Source organism: Patiria miniata, unplaced genomic scaffold, assembly GCF_015706575.1.
Source record: "Patiria miniata isolate m_02_andy unplaced genomic scaffold, ASM1570657v1 HiC_scaffold_10, whole genome shotgun sequence".
Taxonomy (NCBI): Eukaryota; Metazoa; Echinodermata; class Asteroidea; order Valvatida; family Asterinidae; genus Patiria; species Patiria miniata.
Genome location: NW_024037048.1, coordinates 17,904,564 through 17,920,642, shown reverse-complemented (window position 1 = coordinate 17,920,642; position 16,079 = coordinate 17,904,564). Strand labels below are relative to the sequence as shown.

The 16,079-nt window shown below is 41.6% G+C and overlaps 1 protein-coding gene across 1 annotated transcript; it reads left to right on the top strand.

Annotated features, from left to right (window-relative positions):
- Positions 1–940: 940 nt before the first annotated feature.
- LOC119739197 (endophilin-A3-like) lies at positions 941–5,544 on the top strand (the record flags this gene model as incomplete). Its single annotated transcript, XM_038214042.1, has 3 exons — positions 941–1,139; positions 3,919–4,044; positions 5,420–5,544. Coding segments are annotated over exons 1-3 (336 nt in total), but the record flags the coding sequence as incomplete, so codon positions are not given.
- Positions 5,545–16,079: the final 10,535 nt, after the last annotated feature.

Here is a 16,079-nt window from a genome sequence, read left to right as displayed (position 1 = left end):
GATTGGTGGATAGAATAATGACGTACACCTGCCGTGATTTACTCGGTGATCAGTTTGCGCTGTATAATTTCTCCATGGTTTGAGTCTCAGCCGGGGTAGTAGAAGTATATACTCAGTGTGTTTTTTGTTTTGTATGTAGTCACCATCAAATTGATTCAGTACATGAAAATCAATTATGTGTAATGGGCAGTTAAGGTTACACACATTGTTAAAATGGGCTTCATTTTAGAACAAACCAACATAGAACTAGCACACTAAATTGTCCAGCTATTGTCTAGTTATTGTGTAAGGTCTAATGTTGAGTTATGACTTTTTTATTTAACAAGGCTGGCTGACGGGGAGGGGTGGGGTCACGGCAGCAAAATCAGTAGTTGGAATAACTAAATCAGAAGTGGAGAGAAGACGACTGGTTTTAAATCGATGCTTCTCATCCGGCCTTCCCTCGATTGATTCATGAAATCTATAGAGAGAAGGGGGTGCCGGGATGGGAGCGCCCCCATAGCGCCAAATGAGGTTCAGCCCCCCCCCCCCCCCCCCTCCACACACACCCACACAATCAACCCCAGACAAATAGTGTACTGTACACTTGCATCTTCTCTACAATACAGAGTCAGGATTGTTTGCAACAACAAGTTTTAGCAGGAAATCAGTGGTTAGGCGTAATGACCGCTTTGACAGGGACTTTGAGGAAATACACAATGCATGGGAATGAATCCACCAGGACAAAACAACATGAACTTCGGTGAACTATGCGCATCCTATCCTGTCCCTGCATATCCAGGGCACTCCAATGGTGACTGTACGCATACAATCAGATCAGTTTTGGCATTGAGATTACATTTTATATTTAAAAAAAAAATCGTCCATTGGGGGCGCTGTTCCAACCAGACGATCATGGACACTATCGGACAATAGGTGGCGCCACGCTGCGTGGCTAAAATAAATACACAACAACCAGACATGCCAGATGGAGCAAAATTGTTGTTCACAAACATGACAAAGTGGAAGGAACTGAAGGTGATATTCGATAAGGAAAAAGCCGCAGCTGTGGAGAATGAAGCGATTTTGGCAGAAGGAATCCCTCGGTTGGACTGGGGTTATCGTGACGATGCTCTTGCTAGATAGAGTGTTCGAGATAGGTCAGCAAATTATGTCGGGTGGGATTCGGGTGTTCAAAATCATGGTCATGGTGTTTGCAGGTTCAAGTGTAGTCCGCGGACCACCGTAGCCTAACTTGGAGTTGGACCATAGCCGGCATAAATGTGGCCAATTTACTGGACTACCTCCGCAAGTAAAGGCCACACTTCCACAATGTCCATCAATGACAATGGCATCATGTACAAAAACATGTCGAACTTTGTCAAATTTTGATATTCACATTTAGGCCTAGTTTGTACTTTATTTTTGGTTTAGAAGTTACTCACCATGCTCACTTTTGTCATGTTTTTTGTGCTGCCTTTTTCAGATGTCTAATTTTCGTGAAATTTTATGTTTAAATGTTGATATGCGAACGTGTGCAAACGAATCTGGAAATTTCACGAAAAAGAGACATCTGAAAAAGGCAGCACTTTCTGATTAGGCTATGAAGAGGGTGAGTAGGCTTCTACTAAAAAGCAAAAATAAACTACAACAAATTAAGCCTAAATGTGCAAATCAAAATTTGACAAAGTTTGACATGTTTTTGTACATGGTGGAAGTGTTGCCTTTATTTACGGAGGTAGTCCAGTAGTAAATTGGCCACATTTATGGGGCTAAGTTGGACCTAGCCCCATAAATGTGGCCTATTTACTGGACTGCCTCCGTAAACATAGGCCACACATCCACATGTACAAAAATCGTGTCGACGGAGCCAAATTTTGATTTTCACATTTAGGCTTAGTTTGTAGGTTTTTTTGCTTTAGAAGCATACTCACCCTCTTTATAGGCTAATCAGAAAGTGCTGCCTTTTTCAGATGTATATTTTTCGTGAAATTTCCAGATTCATTTTTACACGTTTGCGTATCAAAATTTCAACATGAAATTTCACAAAAATTAGACATCTGAAATAGGCAGCACTTTCTGATTAGCCTGTAAAGAGGGTGAGTATGCTTCTAAAGCAAAAAAACCCTACAAACTAAGCCTAAATGTGAAAATCAAAATTTGGCTCCGTCGACACGATTTTTGTACATGTGGATGTGTGGCCTATGTTTACGGAGGCAGTCCAGTAAATAGGCCACATTTATGGGGCTAAGTTGGACCTAGTCCGAGTAACTTGGACCCAACCTATCGCCTTTTTTAACCTTTGGACATGGTCTGGCGATAGTGGGGTCCAAGCTAATTCCCGTATATGCCGAGCAACACAATTTCGTCTTTTGACCCAAAAACCCAACATTGCCCAACAAAAACATCAGATTTCACCCTCAAAATAGCGTCCAAATTACTAGATACGCCACCTGAGGTTCAAGTAGACATCAATAATTAAGATGGTTGTACTGAAGTTTACTTACGATCTGGATGAAAAGTGAAATTTCCCATTCAATCCCGAAAGCTCCCCTTGCGATCGTGAACACGTTCAATTTCAGACTCATGTTAATGTTTGAACGATGTGATGTGGTCTTCATGCCCAGCGTACATTGTACATTCGATGGTCCCCATATCCCGAGTGCGATTCCGTTAGAGAGTCGGGAACTAGGACAGCTTTTATGGGCGGAAGCCAGTTCAAGCTAGTTCCCGATTGTCTTTTACCATTTGAAATCCACTTGTGTTCACAAGCAAGATCCAGTCTACTCATTATCATAATCGATGCTTCGCGCTCGGTAACGGAATCGCACTTGGGATATGGGGACCATTGAATGTACGCTGGGCATGAAGACTACATCGTGTCGTTCAAACATTAACACGAGTCGGAAATTTAACGTGTTCATGATCGCGAGGGGAGCTCTCAGAATTGAACGGGAAATTTCACTTTTCTTGGTTGGTGAAATACTGAGGACATTTTCTTTGCCCGTTTTGTTTTGCACGTTTCAGAGCCCTGTCTGCTGTAAGTGTAACTTAGCCCTAGTCCTAGCCCAGGTTGGACTCTGTTGTGTACACGCAACGGAGTCCAGGGTATGAATCTCTCCTGCCATAGCGAAAAAAGTTTTAACACATTTAGTATTAGTAAATATTGCTTGACATTATTTATGCTTATTGAATTCTTCTCATTGTCTTTGGGTAATGTTTTTTTTTTTTTTCATTAGAAAATTTACCTGGCAGGTCACACAGTGGATGATTTGGTGAACAAGACAATAGAATACCTTCAGCCCAATCCAGGTAAGAACCAAAATTGAAACATCATTGACGCTAACCTTTCCAAATCCTCCAAAATCCTATTTGCAAAATGTAGGCTTTTGCAGGATTGAGGCTATATGGCAAAAATGTGTGCCTGATTTATGAGGATGCACTGTGTCAAGGTCTTGGGCCGGATCTTGTGATGTTCCTTGAGCTCAGGGAACCAGACTAGCTGGCTTGCATCCATTCACGGATGTGAAACCGCTTGCAAAAAAAATGTGGACTAAATAAATTGGGTAAATTGGGGCACTATTTGGCAAAATCAGTTTCTTCCAACGATGGTCAATCGACCATCTTTTGAAATCAATACAAAAATTCCACTTTTCTTAAAAATGACAGCACACCAGGTGCCATGATTTCACAGGATGTCTGAGACTGTCATTCACCTACAGTCAAGTAAAGTATTTCATAATAATTTGGTAGTTTTGTTTGTTGATGTTTGCAAATGTTGTATATTACCTTTAATTGTAACCTTTAATAATTACGTTTGGGGTGACTATAGAACACCGGTTTGAATCAGGTCTAAGTATTCACTTCAAACAAACCAAATAGAGATAGATCTTCTATTGTGTGCTGACCCTAATCAATCGTATTGTCTTTCCTGAACAGTCTCCAGAGCCATGAGTAAAGTCCGTGGTCAGAACAAAGGAGGAACCAAGCCTCAACAACCCGTAGGATTCCTGGGAGAAGTCATGCTGAAGAATGGCAGAGAATTAGGAGAAGATTCAACGTTTGGTGAGCAAACTTCAAGATGTATTCTCTTTCCTTCTGTGGTAGACTGATAATAAAGCTCTCAAAAAGGTGCTCTAATCAGCGTTCAATCCACCAACATAGTACCATGAGTAATGTGTAATTTATGTAGGGCCCAACACTTCAGATATGCAAGGCCAAGTAAAGAAATAAACCAGTTTCTCGTAGCTGCCCGCTGCCTTTTTTGCACCCAAATTTCTTTTTGCAATATACAGGTGAGTCAAAAAAGACAAAACTCAAATGGCAGGACCAATTTTTGAATAAAGTTTTGCCTGTAGCACTTTCCAAATCTAGGATATGAAAGCCCAATCAATGGGCTTTGTTTTAGCGCAAGAATCATTCAAATCACTCATGAACTTTTCAAGTTGCTTAATTTTCAACACAAACACTGTTTTTTTCAGTAAAATGACAACAATTCACATGCATTCCTGTGAGAATTGTTTTCATTTTGCTGCAAGAACACTTCCTATTTTTGTGATGTGTGGACAGAACTCTAAAACGGTGGTTGTGTTCAAAATTTCGTAACTTGAAAAGTACATGAGTGATTTGAATGATTCTTGTTCTAAAAGAAAGTTTACTAACTGGGCTTTCATATCCTAGATTTTGAAAGTGCTACAGGAAAAACTTCAATCAAAAGTTGGTCCAGCCGTTTGGGTTTCGGTTTTTTTACTCGCCCTTTATTTGGCAAATTTGTCAGTTGTCTGTTTATTTGTTTCCAACAATATTGTAGCTACATGTACTAGTACAGCAGATAGGCGATGGGATTGTGCCTTTGATGATACAAGCATGGCATTTGGCACACAGTCAGAGTATGTCACAAGAAAGATATTTGGCCATAGGGCCATCGCAGATTTGTCCTTTGAACAAATATAGACAAATCCGATGGCAGCCATTTTCTGCGGTGGCGCAATGTTTGCGCGAGTCGCACTCAGGTAGGGCGCGTGCTCTAGGCTCCTTCAACCAATAAGAATACCAAATGCACGCGCGCCTCGTCTTTAAGAACGCGTTCAGTATGCGTGTGAGCGAGACACCACCGCAGTAAAAACCTGCTAATTCTGGTCGCCAGATTCCACTATAGGTAGAAAAATGACCAATGGCAGCCATTTTGAAAATTTTGAATATTGCTTGTTAACTAGATTTTTTCAAAGGGCAAATCTGTGATGGCCCTTTAATAAGACATACTCTGACTGTGTGCCAAATGCCATGCTTGTATCATCAACTTTAGGCACAATTCTCCCAAATATTTCCGCTGAATAATGCATTTCATAGACCATCCCAGCTCCCGTGGTATACATAGCCCAGCTGTTCTCATTTTGATGGAAACATCAGAACAATAAAATCTTGCCTCGTTTGGATACAGGTACGGCGATGGTCGAGATGGGCGAATCGCTGAGGCAACTGTCTGAAGTCAAGGACGCCTTTGATCTGAACGTCAGACAGAACTTCCTGGATCCCCTGGATCATCTCAAGAACAAAGATCTGAAGGAGATCAACGTGAGTTCCATCTTACAAAATCTAACATCATCCATTATGATAGAATCAGGACTGTGTTGCACAGCCACGTTCGGGGAAATTCAAGCACAAATTAGGGAAAATGGAAAAGCATAAAGCCACGTCAGAATGAAGTGGCTACGGCTAATACATTAGTTGCACCTATGGAAGCAGATGAAGCCACTTCCCATGTGGGCTAGTGTTAGTCGTAGCCATGTCATTCAGACATGGCTAATGCTCACTAACAGAAGGGTTAACCAGGGTTACTGGAAATTACATTCTCATATAGCGTAATCCGGCAAACAAAATTAGAAGCCATTTTTGAGGTCGCGCCACGACTACGGCACGCGTTCTTAAAGACGAGGCTCGCAAATGTTTTGGTCGAAGGAGTCCGGAGTGCGCGATTCACGTGAGCCTAGTGCCTCCGCATTTATCCTGAGTTATCCTGTTCACAGACAAACCAAGGCCGATGAAAACATATACCTCACCTCATGGTGGAGGGAAAAAAAGCAGACGGGAAACCATTTTTTGTTTTACTCTGTCTAATAATGCATTTCATAGACCATGCATTTCATAGACAATCTCAGCTCCCAGGGTATACTTAGCACAGCTGTTTAGTTTGGGTGGAAACAACAGAACAATAAAATGTTGTTTTTTATAGGTATCAAAAAAAAACTGTTTTGGTTATTTTTTGGATACAGCTACGGCGATGGTCGAGATGGGAGAATCACTGAAGCAACTTTCTGAAGTCAAGGGCGCCTTCGATTTGAACGTCGGACAGAACTTCCTGGATCCCTGGATCATCTCAAGAACAAAGATCTGAAGGAGATCAACGTGAGTCCCATCTTACAGAATCTGACAGAATTTGGTTGATTTTGATAGAAGCAGGACTGTGTTGCACAGCCACCTGCGGGGAAATTTAGGCACAAATTGTGGCCAATCTGGAAAAAAATTGATAGAAGACCAGTGATCGATTACTAGTTGATTTGGGTTATAACTTATGCCTGTGTACTTTGGGTCATTCGATAAATTTGGGGTCCACTTTTTTCCTGTCCCTGTTACATCTGACATCTGTGATTTTATAATTCTGATACACTCCTTAATGCAGTCATCCTCCAAGAGTGATTATGAATAGCAAACTACCTACACAACGAATACAAAATTGTTTAAAGTCATTTTTAACCCTAACTCCCTGGGCATTTTTGCGATGATGCTGCAAAATCCTCCAACTGCCTCCATGTCAAAATTGCATGCAGCCTCAATCCTGCAAAATCCTCCATTATTTCTTGAATGTGATCCGTGGAAGAATGATCACTGCCTCAATCCTACAAAATCCTCCAGCAATCACTGTCAATATGTTGAGGCAGAGCCAGTGACATCCTGGAGCAGTGCGGAGGACTTCAAGTATAATTTATGCACAGCTGAGCATAAACAAACACAAGGCCCGGCCCAAGACCTTGACACACTGCATCCTGCAAAATCAGCCACACATTTTTGCCAATTAAACAGCCTCAATCCTGCAAAATCCTCCATTTTGCAAAGAGGATTTGGGAGGATTAAGGAAGGTTAGGGTTAATGCAGTCGTCCACCAAGAGTGATTATGTGAAGCAGACAACCTACCCAACAAATTGTTGAAGTCATTCTTAATGATACTTGAACAGCAAATGACAATGCTCAGAGATAACAGGAACTCGAAAATTGTCACACTTTGACCCATAATTTATATAAGGTGCCTTACAGCAATGTGCAAATGTCTCTTGTTAAACAATAAGTTTATTTGTCTCCCCAATGTTTGTTTTTTCCAGCACCATCGGAAGAAGTTGCAGGGGCGACGTCTTGACTTTGACTACAAAAAGAAGAAGCAAGCAAAAGGTAGGCGACAGATTATCTCAACTCCATCATATCAAATCATCTTACATTACTAAAATATCATAATTAAAACAAAAATAAACCATCAGACTTCCTAAGTGTTATTGCTAAGGCGAGCCATCAGATAACAGACCGTTCGGGTACCGGGTCCGGTATGCTAATTTCTTTCACCCCAATCGGTACGAAGCCAGAAGCCACCCGGTCACTGAAGCGTGACGCCCCAATCGGTCCAAACTGGTGACTCAGGGTTTCACAATAGGCAACATAAATTGAAGTCTAGCCATTGTTGGAGGATTATTCGGCCCGCTGGGATTACCGGCGGCAACTTCTATGAAGCTCATCACAGTCATTGTTGCCTACTGGAGGATTAGCGCGTCGCAAATTGGTTCCTTTGTGATGAGCCAGAGCCATGGTGCAGAAGCCTGGTGGACTTAATCCAGGCCGATCGGTTCCATGCAAGGTCCCAATCCCTTCAACATACTGGGCGGGCTCAACCCCGAACGGTCCGGGGAGGGATTCTAATTTGAGGGCTCGCCTAACCTGACACTGAATTTATCATTATTAATTGTCATAGAGTATGTCCCAAAAAGTGTCTGTGGAAAAAAAGTCTGATGTGGTTTGGGATTGGAATCATTTGCCCTTGAGCATTAAACCGAGGTCTTGCCGTGATGACTGATAGCCAGGCAAATGATTCCAATCCCAATTGCAGCCCTTTTCACAACATGCAGGATTTTACACAGCTTACTTAACACAGCACTGAAATTGATTAAGGCAAGGAACTTGGTCACAGTGTCCCAAAATGTTGTTGTGATCAATTGACAAGTGTGCAGTGATGCGTGACTGAAATTAAATGAAACCCATCGGGGTTGAGGCCAAGATAGGGAGTATCTGCACAATCAAACTTTTTCAAATTGGACTTCATGGTTTTGTAGTTATTTCAAAAATAGTCAGACGGACATTTCCTTTGGACATACTGGTATAATGCGTATAATATTTGTTTGCATTAAAAGAAAAACACAAATTGCATTTAAAATATACGAACACTGTCGTTTTCTGCTATGCTTCCGAGGCTTAATTGGCTTTGTGTTTTCCTTTGTTCCCTGATCTAAACCTTTCCCATAGACTTAGTGCACAAACCGGCGTTGGAGGACAATAGGCACTGTTGTTCGAGTACCGTATTTTGTGTACCGAAATGTGTACTCACAGTTGAGTACTTGAAGAAGACTTTGCGGGATGAATTTTGATGAACAGTTTGAGTAAAATGCAAGCAGGTCTTTAAAATATTAAGTCAAAGTGGCAAAATGTATAACAAGATCATTAAACCAGATTTGTCCAGGTTTTTGGCTTTTTGCAGCGCTAACGTTGGTCTTTTCCAAGACCTGGTCACAATTTATTTAGAGCAAATGCATTCAAATTTTCTTTCCTGATTGGTTTTCGTCTAGATTGGTGGGTTGGGTAAGATCAAGACCAACACAATCATCAAGGAGCTCTCCAAAGCCTGGATGCTGGATGAGGAAGCAGCCTGGAGACCAAAAGTTTCCTTGGAAGATCAGCAAGGAAGAAGTCACCACGCTCAAAGAGAAGGTAGAATCAGGTAGTTGGTCAGTAGTGCAGAATGATTCACAATATGTTAACTAATGCATGCAAAATAGAGAAAAAAGTGAAAGTTTAACGACTATCATCCTACCCTATATTTTTAGGCTATAGAAATGTCAAACCCCCAAAACAGATTTTTACCTAACCTACCACACAGTTGTTTTTTTATATATAATAGAAAACACCACACTTTTTGTTCTTGGTTGGCCTTATTATTTTAATATACGTTTCAGTGTTCAATTCATTTCATTTAGTCTTTCAGATATCTCTCAGGTTATTCTGGATGGCTGCATGTCAAAGGAAACACATGCTTTATGTCAAAGGGAGATAATGCTCTGTATAATTTTTGTTTGTGAACCCCCCCCCCCCCCAACCTCCGCTCCCACCTCCCACCACCCCCAGGCTTGACCCTACTCATCCCTCACCTCATCTCCATGAAATCCAACTGGGAAAAATGCAAGCTGCGCGTCTTTGCCACCACGGGCAAGAAGAAGCAAATGGACAGGGAGAAGATGAACATGGCCAACATGCTCAGCAAGTTCCGCATCAACTGCTCGGACGTGGAGGTCATCCCGGACCTGAACAAGAAGCCCAAGGAGTAGAGCCTGAGACGGTTCAAGGAGCTGTCCAAACCCTGGATGCTGGATGAGGAAGCAGGCGAGACCACGGAGAAGTTTCCTTGGAAGATCAGCAAGAAAGTAGTCACTACGCTCAACGAGAAGGTAGAATCTCCTTCTTGCACTCAAGCAAACCCCCCCCCCCCCCCTCCACAGAAAAAAAACTATAAACGAGGGCCATTTGGGCGCCATCGTGGCTTATAAATGCTGGTACCGATATGAACGATATCCAGCATGAGTGAACCAGTGAAGTGTCCCTCATTCCGGCTTCTGCTTGTTTGACTATAAAGCGCCCTCTTTCGTCCATGCATGGAGACAATACACTTAGAGCTCTTCCCAGTACCCACCTTATACGGAAGATGGATAGTGCCACTCAATGAGTGTGAATATTTTTTCGTTGGTGCGTGTGAAAAATTATTTTTTTGTACAGCGGCCGCCACTTATTATATGGCGGCCGTCAGATAATAAGTGGCGGCCGCTGTACAAAAAAAATATTCCCACAAGCACCAAAAAAATATATTCACACTCATTGAGTGGCACTATCTGTCTTCCGTAACTTAACGCGTAGTACCTAGTTTTTGTGATTTCAACATACAGGGTGAGCAGAATATTTCGATGAGTATTTTGAGTACCGAAATGTGTACTCACAGACTTTGCGGAATGAATTTTGATGAACAGTTTGAGTAAAATGCAAGCAGGTCTTTAAAGAATTGAGTCAAAGTTGCAAAATGTATAACAAGATCATTAAACCAGATTTGTTGAGGTTTCTCGCTTTTTTTCAGCACTAACGTTGGTCTTTCCAAGACCTGAACACAATTTATTTAGAGCAAATGCATTCAAATTTTCCTTCCTGATTGGTTTCCGTCTAGATTGGTGGGTTGGGTAAGATCAAGACCAGCACAATCATCAAGGAGCTCTCCAAACCCTGGATGCTGGATGAGGAAGCAGCCTGGAGACCATGGAGAAGTTTCCTTGGAAGATCAGCAAGGAAGAAGTCACCATGCTCAAAGAGAAGGTAGAATCTCCTCGTTGCGCTCAAGCACCCCCCCCCTTCTATAGTGAAAACAAAAAACTTTATTTTTATTTTTGTGTAAGTTGGTCAGAAGTGCAGAATGATTCACATGTTAACTAATGCATGCAAAATAGAGGAAAAAAGTAAATTTTAATGACTATCATCCCACCTTATATTTTCAGGCTATTGAAATGTCAAACCCCCCCAAAACAGCTTTTTACCTACCCTACCACACAGTTGTTTCTTATATGTAGACCAAAAAAAATATTTGGTCTCTGGTCAGACCAAGGTTCCGGAATTGACGCGGGGACGTGGCTTTTTTTTTTTTTTGCTTTTTTTTTTTCAAGCTTGGATTGTACAGACAAGGCCAAGTTTGGGCAAGGACCATTAGTCGACTAGTGGTTGATTTGTGACGTACCTTACGCCTGCGCACTGATAGCAACGTGCGAACGTCTCTAGTCAAATGCTGGTCAAAATGTCATCGCAAAAACTTCCGGATCCTGGCTCTCTGCTAGCATTATGAATACGCACGGCTATTGGTTACCAGCGAAGCAACCAACCCCAGTAGGCTGGTTCCAAATAGTCGACTAGCGTAGTCAATCACCGTCGACTACACAGAGTTCGGGTAAACGTTAGTTAACCATTGGTCAACTATAGTCCTTGCGCGAACTTGGCCCAAGGTGGGGTACTATTTTGCTTTTTTGGTGTCCTCATGTACATTGGTGTCCTCCATAATTTGCCTTGGTGCTCTCAGTGGTGCTCTTTAGCTATTTCCCATTCCTTGGTGCTCTTTGTTAAAAAAAAATTAAGGAGATGCGGCAATAGAGAGCGCTGTCGGAGCTACTGCGAAACATTTTGGAAAAAAAAGATTGACGCTCATGATTAAAATCGACGCGCGCGCCGACCAGAGACCGACTTTTTTTTGGCCTAATAGAAAACACCACACTTTTTGTTCTTGGTTGGCTTTATTATTTTGTTTCAGTGTCCTATTCATTTCAGGGAGCCTTTCAGAGATCTCTCAGGTTATTCTGGATGGCTGCATGTCGAAGGAAACACATGCTTTATGTCAAAGGGAAATAATGCTCTGTATAATTTTTGTTTGTGAACCCCCCCCCCCTCAGCCCCCACCTCCCACCACCACCCCCCCCCCCAGGCTTGACCCTACTCATCCCAACCTCATCTCCTTGAAATCCAACTGGGAGAAATTCAAGCTGCGCGTCTTTGCCGCCATGGGCAAGAAGGAGCAAATGGACAGGGAGAAGATGAACATGGCCAACATGCTCAGCAAGTTCCGCATCAACTGCTCGGACGTGGAGGTCATCCCGGACCTGAACAAGAAGCCCAAGGAGTAGAGCCTGAGACGATTCAAGGAGCTGTCCAAACCCTGGATGCTGGATGAGGATGCAGGGGAGACCACGGAGAAATTTCCTTGGAAGATCAGCAAGGAAGAAGTCACTACGCTCAACGAGAAGTAGAATCTCCTTCTTGCACTCAAGCACACCCCCCCCCCCCCCCTCCACAGAGAAAACTATAAACGAGGGCCATTTGGGCGCCATCGTGGCTTATAAATGCTGGTACCAAATACACAATAACCAGCATGAGTGAACCAGTGAAGTGTCCCTCATTCCGACTTCTGCTTGTTTGACTATAAAGCGCCCTCTTTTGTCCATGCATGGAGACAATACACTTAAACCTTTCCCAGTGTCCACTTTACGCTAAGTCCCTGGTTTTTGTGATTTTAAGTCCAGTCTTGCAACATCTGTTAATTGGGTCCAACTTTTGACATTCTGGTGGCTGATTTTCAATAATGAGATTGATCACTTTCAATCCATTTTTCGTACAACTCTCAATTCATTTAATTTGCCAAGTGCATGGAACTCGACTTTATTAAACATCAATAAATCACGACATTTTTTCGCCTGAAATCTTTCTTTTTCTTTTAGACCAACAGACAGATGCGGATCCGTGAGTTGCTTCTCCAACATTCCCAGGAGGCTCAGCTCATTGTCATGTAAGTACACAAAGCCACTACTAACTCAATAGACTCAATTTCATGGTTTAAGCACACAATTCTGTGCTTTCCCTGTAAGCACAGAAGTAATCCCCGGTAACTGATTGTTTACACTTTTGCAAAAGCCGTAATTTCTAAGTGTCATGCAAAAATGTCTGCTGTAGTGTTGGCAATTCCCATGAAAATAATGAGTGGCTAATCTAATGGCACTTACTTCACAATTACGCAAACCTACTCACTATAGCAGAAACTAGCGTGAAATCCTAAACAGGGGTGGATCTAGCTTTGGCTGGGGGGGGGGGGGGTGCGATGTCAAGTTTTTTTGGGGGGGGGGATCTGGAAAATGTTTCGATTAACCTCCACATTTTTAAAATCCTTTTTTCTCATTAACAAAGTAAGCCCCCTAGCCTGCATTATAACTAATTCGTCCTTGGTCACGATATTTAATACTTCGTGATGAAATATTCTTCTATAAAACAATTTCACAAAAATGGGAAAAAAAAACAATATATCCTCCTAGCCAAGATGGTTAATATCCTCATTAATTCCTTTAAAAACATATTCCCCTAGCCAAGATGGTTGTAGCTTTCTCCATAATTTCCTTCTAAAAATATCCTCCTAGCCATTAATCCTTTCTAAAACAAATATCTTCCTAACCATGATGGTTCGTCTCCTCCATAATTCCCTTCTTAAAAAAATGTCCTTCTAGCCTAGATTGTTAGCCTCTTCCATAAATTCCTTCTAAAAATGTCCTTTAGCCGGGATGGTTAGTCATCTCAATAAATCCCTTCTAAAACAAATATCTTCCTAACCATGATGCTTCGTCTCCTCTATAATTCCCTTCTTAAAAAAATATTCTCCTAGCCAAGATGGTTAATCTCCTCCATGATTCCCTTCTAAAAATATCCTCCTAGCCACGATGGTTAAGTCTTCTCCAGAATTCCTTTTTTTTTTAAACCTCCGAGCCAAGATGGTTAGTCTCCTCCATAGTGCCCTTCTTAAACATATCCTCAGCCAAGATGATCAATTTCCTCCATGATTCCCTTCTAAAAATATCCTCTGAGCCAAGATGGTTAGTCTCCTCCATAATTCCCTTCTAAAAAAATATCCTCCTCACCAAGATGGTTAATCTACTCCATAATAAAAGTATCCTCATTACCAATAATTATGGTCGTCTTCTCAGTAATTCGCTTAAAACAAGTCTGAGTCTTGCGCGTAACTTTGTACACACCTGTCCCAAGTTCTTTCCACTGACTATCCCTATTGCCGAGTATGATATATGTCTATATCTTTTATAAATAGTCGTCATGCTCATTCAAAGGCATATTCATAGAAAGGTGGAAATGTCCTTGATGCCACGGTGTCAGATTTAAAGTTTGGTATACCGTGAGATATATCTAGGTTGTGTTAACTTCAGGTTTACTCCGATCTTAACGATAACCAAGTTAACGATCATTAAATAACAATTGACTGTTTTTTTCTTTTTCTGCAGGCTGGTACAAGGACAAGATTGTGCCCAAGATGGAGTTCTGTGCTGTTGGTTCTAGGCCGGGGATGAGCCACGTAGAGCCCACATCCTGGCGTTCTTTATCACAGCTGCCGGCATAGCCATTGGTCAGTCAACTCAATCTTCCTTAAGTTGTGATATTTGCAGAGTCGCATCATCTTCAATGTAGGATCAGCAGATAATCAATGATAAATGAACGTAGCTCGTCTATAGAAGCATGTTCACTTACCCATTATCCAAATGATTAAAAAAAACACTAAGCATAATCCAATGAAGACATTAGTCTCTGCCCCTCAAAGTGCCCTGCCTGTTACTCCTTATACCGCCCCAAACCGCCCCAGCACTCTATGGTTGTATGGATTCATCCAGGAATAAATACAGTGTTGTACAATGGAATACAGAATTCTACCAAATATGACACTCATTCTTTAGAAACTGAACCGCACAAGCTCGCACATGAGCTGTTGCTGATCGCTGACACCATCAAAACCAAACTGCATTATACACATATTTCTGAATTTTTAAAAGTGGGCAAGTATCTATTTGATTTTTAAAAGGAGGGTATACATTTAGACGGCATTGGAATCATATAGCTTAATAAGAAATTGCTCAAAGCCAATGATGAAACCACGGATTGGAAAATGCGTTTAAAGTCCGGTTCCGGAATGTTATTTTGTGCGTTCCAGAACCACAAGGCGGGAGTCTGTGACACGTTGTATGTTTGTACACTACAAGCGGCAGCTGTACTGCACTGTATTCGCAAAGTAACGTGAACATAAATTTTGCATAAAATTGTGACTCGAGTCGACTCGAGTCATTACAACTCTGACCAATCCCTATTCTTAACATAGACATTGACAAAGTAGGAGACTAAACACGATGGAGCTTGGTAGCTCAGTTGATAGAGCACTGGAACGGCAATCTGGAGGTCCCAGGTTCTATTCCCTCTTCCTTTCAATTTGTGGATTGTTGTATTTCCCTGTACAGGCCACAGATTATTGCCTTGACTGGTTGCCCTGGATACAGGCCTGCCCTGGTTCACTTCGTCCCATATCACCAAAAGAGCACAAGCCTTCTCATATGCTGAGCAGTGCTGATCGTAAGTAATCTGCTTGAGTCGCAAGTTGTCTGTGATTTGACAAAAGTTTGTCCTTGTGAAGCATTTGGTCAGAACCTAGCGGTGCAGATCATAAGTAACCTGCTACAGTTGCAAGTTGTCTGTGATTCGCCACGAGCTTGTCCTTCAGGGGCATTACGATCAGAATTTAGCGGTGCTGATCCTAAGTTATCTGCTACAATTGCAAGTTGTCTGTGATTTGACATAAATGCCATAAAAGTGGGTGATTTGTTGTCGAGAATGTAGAGACCGTACTTTCTTATCTTTACACAATTCTCACTTGTTCTATTATTAATAAACGTTTGTCATTTTCCTTATCTTCCACGCATAAACGTAAAACCCTTCCTTCCATTTATCCTTCAACTAAATCCTTTTCCTTATTAACAAAGTAAGCCCCCTAGCCTGCATTATAACTAATTTGCTTTTGTCACGATATTTAATACTTGATGAAATATCCTTCTATACAAAAATAAAACAATTTAAAAAAAAATGAAAACAAACAAACAATATATCCTCCTAGCCAAGATGGTTAATATAATCCTTACTAATTCCTTTCAAAAATATCCCCTAGCAAAGATGGGTAGTCTTCTCCATAAATCCCTTCTAAAACAAATATCTTCCCACCATGATGGTTCGTCTCCTCCTTGATTCCCTTCTATAAAAAATTCTCCAAGGCAGGATGGTTGGTCTTCTCCATAATTCCCTTTGAAAAAATCCTCCTAGCCAAGATAGCAAGTCTCCTCCATAATTCCCTTCTAAAGTATTCTCCTAGCCAAGATGGTTAGTCTCCTCTGTAATTC